General features: G+C 45.4%; 1 protein-coding gene across 1 annotated transcript; it reads right to left on the bottom strand.

The window, feature by feature from the left end:
- Positions 1-224: 224 nt before the first annotated feature.
- LOC141203918 (ragulator complex protein LAMTOR3-like) lies at positions 225-9,354 on the bottom strand. The gene is made up of 5 exons (XM_073663892.1): positions 9,147-9,354; positions 8,828-8,886; positions 7,416-7,549; positions 6,418-6,481; positions 225-1,533 (listed from the first exon to the last, which is right to left on the bottom strand). The coding sequence occupies exons 1-5, from the start codon at positions 9,221-9,223 to the stop codon at positions 1,328-1,330; spliced, it is 540 nt and encodes a 179-aa protein (XP_073519993.1). The 5' UTR covers positions 9,224-9,354; the 3' UTR covers positions 225-1,327.
- Between the last annotated feature and the right edge of the window lie 226 nt (positions 9,355-9,580).

The following is a 9,580-nucleotide window of genomic DNA, read 5'->3' as shown; positions in this document are numbered from 1 at the left end:
CCACCCACTTTTGGAAAAGCTGGTGAAGCCGGCCAGTAATGGTCTAAGAATGACAAAAGTTGCCAAATTTTTTCACAACTTCAAGTAGCACAAAAACTGCAATCAAGGCATTAGTTTTATTATTTTTTTAAAGTTAAATTGTATTGCAAGATGTAAAAACAGTTAATGTGTCAAATGCCGTCATTTCTATTCCAATGCTTCAGCATCGCTTATTATAACCTTCCATACGAGTCTCAAACTCACTAAGTCCCACAAATGATATGGCGATATGTCAGAAGAAAGTTACACAGTAGGGTCACTTTAATTATACATTGACCGCAAAAGACCCCAGTTTAACGTGGCACTAACAAATCTGTGATTCTCCTCCCATGAACAGTTAGAAAATCTTGATGCCGCTGACAAAAGAGCAGCTTTCCTCCAAAAGCAGCGGCCGCACATCACTTTATATTGGAAGGAGCTTACTCCTTTCCACAATCAGGAGCGTCCTCAGACCAGTGTCAGACCTAGTAATGGGAGCTGAAAAACTGCATCATAAGCAGAATGAGTTCCACACACAATTACATCTGCAATATTTTTTCCGTTAATCTTGTAGGTAAAAATCTTAAGGCTACAAGCCTCGGTTCCTCAAGAGACAGTGGTAAGTGCATTATATTCTATAGGCAAGCTTAATAGTTGCAGAAAATAACTTTTCACAATGGTCCTATGCTGACATCTAGTGGCGAGAGGTTTATTATTACAGGTATCTGACTTTCCCCATTGCCACTGCTCTGCTCCGTTCTAGGTTGAAAGTTCACTGAAGATAGCTAGCTATTATAGTCCTAATGTGTTGGTAAGAATTTGTGGTTTGGAAGGTGGATGGCAGCTTCACTCTGATCAGTCGTCCTCGATAGTGACCATGAGGAGGACTAACAACAGGGGGAGCTAGAGAGCAAACCATTCTAGCAGTATTCTGCTTCTGGATTTTACCCGTCAGTGCAGACCAATGTCATTGTAAGCCGCTATGAAACCAGCTACAAAGATCTGCAGATGTCACTGAGACACTCACACGTCATCATTGGCTCTGTGCACACAATGTCCTAGGTTTAATATCAGCAAGTTACAATTTAATGTGGTTCCAGATAGAAAAGCAACAGAGAATACGACCGATACAAATCTACGCCTCTTACTGTGTTAATACAATGGTTATCTGCAGGGAATTTGTTGGTTAATTGCCCAGTGTAATCACAACTGGATCCATCTCTGCAGTGGATAAGCTCCTTCACTTAGGGGGAATGTGAAATGTTAGGGCTGATGCCCCCTAGAAATCCAGCAGTTCTCCTTCATTTCTCTAGCAGAGAGGAATATTACTCAGTGCACTGGCAGAACTACAAGTACAAAGTGTTTCATTGCTTTGGAAATGGCAACCTTTTTTTTTTTCCCCACACCAAAAGTTCATGACTTCTTTTGAGGACCACGCAGATGAAGAATTCTCCACCACTTGCCGAAGCTCTTCAAACAAGGGGCCAAGTTCTTTTTCCAAACTAAGAATTAGACCTAAAAATAAAAAAAATATATATGAATAAATAGTGAAAATTGACTGCAGAAGTCCATATTTCTATGTATATTCCAGCTGTTGGCAGACTACAAGCTGCTGTAGACAATATGTGTACTCCGATTTCAGGGCAGAAAGTGGGAACCTGAAACTTTCCATCATCCGGCATAAAACTGCATCAAACGGTAGAAATGAGAGGAACCTGTTCTGGGAACTGCTCTTTGTCCAACTGCTTAAAGGGGATATTGAGTGAAGACAAGTTCTGTAACTTACTGATCGTGGAGGTCGTGTCGCACTGTTTGGAAGCAGAAGGAACTTTAATCCTCATTACAAAATGAAACTAATATTATGCAGATAGAACTAAAACTTGACTATGTTGAGCCAGTTGTGACATTTGTTAGTGGCTGATAACTGGTCAGTGATGACTAGCCCACTGTGTAATCTTAGTTCAGGTGGACAATATGGTAGACATAGTGCTGGATGCGTCTGAGACCGGTTATTGATGGCATTTGTTGTGCAGTGTAATTACTATTGTAGTGGCTTCCATTCAGAGCACACATGAAGCCAATACATTTTGGCTAAAGGGATTCTCCAAAGACGAGTTATCACTTATTGATTAGTGGGGGCAAATCAAGAAATTTTTATCCCCAGCAGGGTACTTTTATCCTCATTAAAGTTCATCAGCAGTGCACATGCCTGATTGCAGGACCATTCGTTCTCTATGGGGCGGCCAGAAAAAGCCGAATGCAGCATTCCACAGCCCACAGGGAATGAGTAGAGCAGCGGTCAACCATCTTTCTAATGGGCATGAAAGTGCCCCCTTTTACCAATCGGTGCAGGTTGCAGTGGTCATACCTCCACCGATCAATCAGTTATCAGCTACCTTGTGCATAGGCGGTTACTTGTTTTCACCAGACAGATTTTAAGCAAATGTTTGATGTGAGAGTCAATTTAGATCCATTGCTTCCACTCAGCTGAATGATGGGCGTGCTATCCTCTGAAGAATAGGACACCCGTATTATAGTCCAGGAAAGCGGGCACAAGTTGGAAGTGGATCTGTCAGGACTAGTGTTGAGAATTGGAGACCAGAGCACTTTTTTGACGTTAAGTATAAGTTATATATTTTTCTAAACACATCTAAAAATATTTTAAGGACACTTTACTAGTATTTTTTGTTGTTGTTATTGCACTGACTGCACATTTTAAATTATCTTTGTGTAAGGACCACATCACACCATTACTGGATACAGAACATCTACAGTATCATTAAGGGATCAGTAGTTGTATCTCATCAACTCTGACAAGAACCAAGAACCATTTCATGTAAATTGGGACAGGGTAGATTGGATTTTCTCCTCGGCTTCCAGTTGAGAAATTCTTCTTTCACAACAGACATACAGTACAGACCAAAAGTTTGGACACACCTTCTCATATAAAGATTTTTCTGTATTTTCATGACTTTGAAAATTGTACATTCACACTGAAGGCATCAAAACTATGAATTAACACATGTGGAATTATATACTTAACAAAAAAGTGTGAAACAACTGAAAATATGTCTTATATTCTAGGTTCTTCAAAGTAGCCACCTTTTGCTTTGATGACTGCTTTGCACACTCTTGGCATTCTCTTGATGAGCTTCAAGAGGTATTCACCGGAAATGGTCTTCCAACAATCTTGAAGGAGTTCCCAGAGATGCTTAGCGGTCCAGCTCACCCCAAAGCATCTCGATTGGGTTCAGGTCTGGTGACTGTGGAGGCCAGGTCATCTGGCGTTGCACCCCATCACTCTCCTTCTTGGTCAAATAGCCCTTACACAGCCTTGGAGGTGTGTTTGGGATCATTGTCCTGTTGAAAAATAAACGATGGTCCAACTAAACACAAACCGGATGGAATAGCATGCCGCTGCAAGATGCTGTGGTAGCCATGCTGGTTCAGTATGCCTTCAATTTTGAATAAATCCCCAACAGTGTCACCAGCAAAGCACCCCCACACCATCACACCTCCTCCTCCATGCTTCACGGTGGGAACCAGGCATGTAGAGTCCATCCGTTCACCTTTTCTGCATCACACAAAGACACGGCGGTTGGAACCAAAGATCTCAAATTTGGACTCATCAGACCAAAGCACAGATTTCAACTGGTCTAATGTCCATTCCTTGTGGTGTTTAGCCCAAACAAGTCTTTTCTGCTTGTTGCCTGTCCTTAGCAATGGTTTCCTAGCAGCTATTTTACCATGAAGGCCTGCTGCACAAAGTCTCCTCTTAACAGTTGTTGTAGAGATGTGTCTGCTGCTAGAACTCTGTGTGGCATTGACCTGGTCTCTAATCTGAGCTGCTGTTAACCTGTGATTTCTGAGGCTGGTGACTCGGATAAACTTATCCTCAGAAGCAGAGGTGACTCTTGGTCTTCCTTTCCTGGGGCGGTCCTCATGTGAGACAGTTTCTTTGTAGCGCTTGATGGTTTTTGCAACTGCACTTGGGGACTCTTTCAAAGTTTGCCCAATTTTTCAGACTGACTGACCTTCATTTCTTAAAGTAATGATGGCCACTCGTTTTTCTTTAGTTAGCTGCTTTTTTCTTGCCATAATACAAATTCTGAGAGTCTATTCAGTAGGACTATCAGCTGTGTATCCACCAGACTTCTGCACAACACAACTGAAGGTCCCAACCCCATTTATAAGGCAAGAAATCCCACTTATTAAACCTGACAGGGCACACCTGTGAAGTGAAAACCATTTCCGGTGACTACCTCTTGAAGCTCATCAAGAGAATGCCAAGAGTGTGCAAAGCAGTTGTAATGCACACGCCCGGGCTGAGCGGCGTGTGCGTGTGATTCCACTGGACCGTGCCGGAGAGTGAATGCCTGGAGGGGCGTAACTAGGTATTCACCCGATCCGACCAGGGTCGCACGACGGCATACGACGCCAGTGCACCAAGGAGGAACCGAGCAGAGGGACCAGGTGCTACTCCAGGACAGACCCCGGACACGGCTGTTGACCCACACAGGGGAATACAGGAACAGACTGGTTAGGCTGGCCACAGACTGGTGGGTATAGGCAGGCACGACTGGTATGCAGGCAGGCGGGTATGCAGGCAGGGGGGTACAGGCAAGCACGGCTAGAGTGCAGACAGGGAGGCGCTAGCAGGTAGGAACACAGGCGGGATAGGACCCAGTACACACTGGGACTCAGGAACAGAACCACAGATGTGGCGGACAAACACAGCAGAGTGAGGCCGCCTAGAGAGGTGAGCGAGAGCAGGGCAGGACGAGACCGCCTAGACCGGTGAGTGAGAGTAGAGCAGGACGAGGCCGCCTGGAGCGGTGAGCAAGAGTAGAGCAGGACGAGGCCGCCTGGAGCGGTGAGCAAGAGTAGAGCAGGACGAGGCCGCCTGGAGCGGTGAGCAAGAGTAGAGCAGGACGAGGCCGCCTGGAGCGGTGAGCAAGAGTGGAACAGGACGAGGCCGCCTGGAGCGGTGAGCAAGAGTAGAGCAGGACAAGGCCGCCTGGAGCGGTGAGCAAGAGTAGAGCAGGACAAGGCCGCCTGGAGCGGTGAGCAAGAGTAGAGCAGGACAAGGCCGCCTGGAGCGGTGAGCAAGAGTAGAGCAGGACAAGGCCACCTGGAGCGGTGAGCAAGAGTAGAGCAGGACAAGGTCACCTGGAGCGGTGAGCAAAGGGAGAGCAGGCTAGAACCGCCGGAGCGGTGAGCAAAGGCAAAGCAGGCTAGAACCGCCGGAGCGGTGAGCAAAGGCAGAGCAGGCTAGAACCGCCGGAGCGGTGAGCAAGGCAGAGCAGGGGGGACAGGGCTCTGTTCACACGGAACAGACAAGAAGGGAAAGGCAGAACCAGATACCCACAGGGTACTTGCAGTGAAGTAGCGAGTGGACCACAAACTCACAAACGGGAGTACAGTGACAACGAGCAGGAGTAAGGTACGAGTTCAGACTGCAGAAAACGGAAAGGTACGGACATAGAGAAACACGGGAAAACAGGCTAGAAGATTATACAGACAAGAACAGACACAGTAGCAAGATACAGGAGCGGGTCTAGGAATGCAGCCCCTAGAAGGTGGGAACAGGCCAGGAGCGTGTTCAGACAGGACAGACTAGATACAGGAGCGGGTCTAGGAATGCAGCCCCTAGAAGGCGGGAGGAACAGGCTAGGAGCGTGTTCAGACAGGACAGACAAGATACAGGAGCAGGTCTAGGTATGCGGCCCCTAGAAGGCGAGACGAACAGGCAAGGAGCGTGTTCAGACAGGCCTGGAAATACAGCCTCCAGGATAGGCAGACAAGAGAACACAGAAGGGGACCTGGCACATTCAGAGTGAAAGACCACACTGAATGAAACACAATGCTCAGGCAGGGATTCATTGGAGCAGCTGGGTTAAATACCAAATGACAGACAGCAATAGGCTGGGGACGCACAAGGGGTGTGCCTGCAGCAGGTACAAAAAGCAGGAAGTGATCGGGCGCCGCCCTTAAGCAGCAGACACAGAGGCAAACAGACAGCACGGAGGGAAGCCAGGCTAGCAGACTGGACTGGAGATCAAGTGCGCGCTCTTGCACAGTGGGAGATGGACCACTATGCAAGGACGCCGCCAGGTATGTTACAGCAGTCATCAAAGCAAAAGGTGGCTACTTTGAAGAACCTAGAATATAAGACATATTTTCAGTTGTTTCACACTTTTTTGTATAAGTATATAATTCCACGTGTTAATTCATAGTTTTGATGCCTTCAGTGTGAATGTACAATTTTCAAAGTCATGAAAATACAGAAAAATCATTAAATGAGAAGGTGTGTCCAAACTTTTGGTCTGTACTGTACACTGCACCTTTTATCGGGCTAGACATGTAAATACAATGTAAATAATACAGAAGAACGCCTACCTGTATTGGCATTGCTGCTAGCTATGAAGCTCACAACCAACGGCAATCTGTTAAACTGGACAACCTGAAACACAAATCAATGACTTACAGACAATAGAAATGAAGTGATACTTATAACCTCCATATTTCCATGCTGCTTAAAGGCGTTTTCTATTGTGTAAATGATGCTTTACTGTACAATGAACATGGAAAACACTTCCAATGGATCCCTATGAACCGTAATGTGAGGTATGCATGGAGAAAGTGACTTGTGGACCACAAAGAAAACACAGTGAGATCCGGTTAATATCAGTGCAATGAGGACTGAAACAGCAATTCTAAAAGGAGGATGGGCCTATTAATATGTCTATTAACACCGGCACTTTACACACAATCCTCATAACAAATGGAATTAAAACAAAATGTTTCATCAGGGTTTAGCTTGTTCTTGGACCCCACGCTTTACTCCCCCTCCCCAGGTGCAGGGCTGAGTCTCCACCATAGCTCTCGGTAACGGAGATGGGCTGCAGCGCTGACGTCATGTCGACAGCACACCAGCAAATCAGAGAGCTCAGTGGCTTGGCGGTGTAGACAAAACACCCCACTCAAAACACCTGAGCTCACTGACTGGTTGCCAAGCTGCTGATGTGACATCGGCCCCGCAGGTAATACTGGACACATGGAGCAGCCGGAGAGGCTCAGCACCGGACCGGAAGAGGGTGGCTTACACCAGACAATTTTACAATCGTTTTATAACAAACTGCACCCAGGGATCACGATTTTCTGATTTGGGACAATCTCTTTGAGAACTTTGGAAAATATTTACAATCTACATATCTAAAGCCAACTGTATAGCAGGTCAGACAGACCTGCCCGAAAATACCTGCCCCCAAAAAACTCTAAACCAGAAGATGATACCACTTGAATCTGGTTGGGATGAGCATGTCCATCACCACCACCGATTGTGATAATCACACCCGATGCTCACAAAGCCGTCCTGGGTCTACAGCCTTACCTACCTGATACGTGGTGTAGTAACATATGATGCTTTTGTTTTCGGAGAGTCCCAGCTTGCTTCCCTGGTCAGTGGCCAGTGCAAATGTGGATAGGAAACATGGCCTCAGAGCATGTTCAGGGGAATTCTCATTTGCAACTGATAAAGAAAACAGCAATAAGTGTTTGAATGTGAACATTTCTATAATCCAGTCTCCTACTTTTGGTTGATGAGGTACAAGCAGCCCAAAATGGCTGTACACAAATAGAGGGTCCTGGTTTGGCTTTATAGCCCAAGTCATGTGGCATGGCTCTTTACAACTCTGGAGCAAATGCATGTACCTGTATGTTCGTACTGGGGTCTGCATGTGTGGAGGGGGCTCAGCTTGCGCCATATACCGGCTGCTATACAGCCACCATCAGTCTTCAGCAGCAGCGCTTGTTCCAGTCGCTGATGTTTAACTACCTAGGCGCTGCTGTCAATCACTGGCAGTGGCAGTTAAATAGCGCAATCATAGTTTTGCAGTATATAGAAAAAGCAAAGGATCACAGGTTTTCAAGTCCTCTAAGCGGACTAAAAAATAAAGTAAACTAATTGTATTAAGATTCATATCACCCTCTTTTTCCTTTTAAAAATAATGAAAGTGGTTTCCAACTTCAGATTTTGATGCAGTTTTTGAAGCCAAAACCAAGAGTGGATTAAAAAAAGAGACATCTACCATTTATTATTCATTTCTGGCTTTAGCTACAAAAACCGCTTAAAAAAAAAAAAAAAAAATCTCAACATGGAAACAAACCCATCCACTACTTTTACATTGATGCCCCATGCGTAGGATAGAGCATCAATGTCTGATCAACTGGGGTCCCACAACCAGCACCCCTGATGATCAGCTGTAATCGGTGCTGCCGGACGGAAGTGCTTACTTGCAGATCTTGGCCGCCTAGTTGTAGTGGCCGCCGTGGAGTACTACACATCCGCCTCTTATTAAATTGAACTGAATAGGAGGCGAATGTGAAGTACCCTGCGGTGGCCACTACAACTTGATGGCCAAGCTCCGCAAGTAAGCACTTACAGCCGGCGGCACCGATAACAGCGGATCGGCGGGAGTGCCGGGTGTGGGACCCCAACCGACCAGACATTGATGTCCTATCCTATGGATAGGGCATCAATGTACAAGTAGTGGACAACTTCTTTAATCTCAATTATCATTATGGCTGAAATTATTAGATTGAGTTCCAATATTGGCAGGAACAAATCTGCTGGTCAGATAGTTGCTTGTGGGCTCACCAGTGGTTCATCATATCCGCATCATTAATTTGGAAGTTTGAGATAACAGTTGAGGTGTGTAACCTAGCTGTAAGAGTGGGTATAAGGGCAGAGAACCACATTACAGCAGAACTGCATGCCGAGACATGCATGTCCATTCTAGTTCCTTACCTTTAATTACAGGTACCCCATCTCTGTCTGACACTACAATGGCATGAAGTCCTTCAACACTAATAAAACAACAATCAAAAGGTTATGTTAGTAATAGACATAATTTACTACACACCTCACATCAGAATGACCATTGTTAACGAGCCAACGCATGGGCATTGGTATCAGAAATAAAGGCCCCAGAGACCAGGCTGTATCGTCAGAGAGAGGAGGGCAGGAGTTTTGTTATTCAGACCTTGGGAGTTGAGGTCTTAAATTATTAAATATAATTACATAATAGCAATCATTAATCATACGAAAAACTATGGAAAGAAAGTACCTTGGAAGTTTTTTGTAAAGGAACCTTCTCAAGTCCTTGGAAAAGAAAAGAAAAAGCAGATGAGTATGGGTACCCATATCTAACCAAGAACAGGATGGCGGGCTTCAGAATGTTAGCCAATGCAAAGTGGAACTCCTGTACTCCTGACAGGCAGAGGCCCGGGAGGTAACACCATCACCTATCCAGCTATTATGGCATATCCTGTGCATGTACCATGAATGCTGGAGATTAAAAAACCCTTTGATACGAGAGATCAACCCTAAGCTTTCATAATATTGGATGTTAAGATAAAAAAAATGTAGTAGATAAACCACTTCCCGTCAAAGCACTTCCTAATGGAACATGCCCATTGACATTAGGACTTGCATCTTCATCCTGGAATCATGATCCCAGGGCTCCATCCAACAGTGCTCACTACCCACATCAAGCAGGGA

Source organism: Phyllobates terribilis, unplaced genomic scaffold, assembly GCF_046119375.1.
Source record: "Phyllobates terribilis strain yellow unplaced genomic scaffold, ASM4611937v1 Scaffold_132__1_contigs__length_4960021, whole genome shotgun sequence".
NCBI lineage: Eukaryota > Metazoa > Chordata > Amphibia > Anura > Dendrobatidae > Phyllobates > Phyllobates terribilis.
Note: the sequence above shows the minus strand (reverse complement) of the source record. Positions and strands in the feature narration are given on the sequence as shown.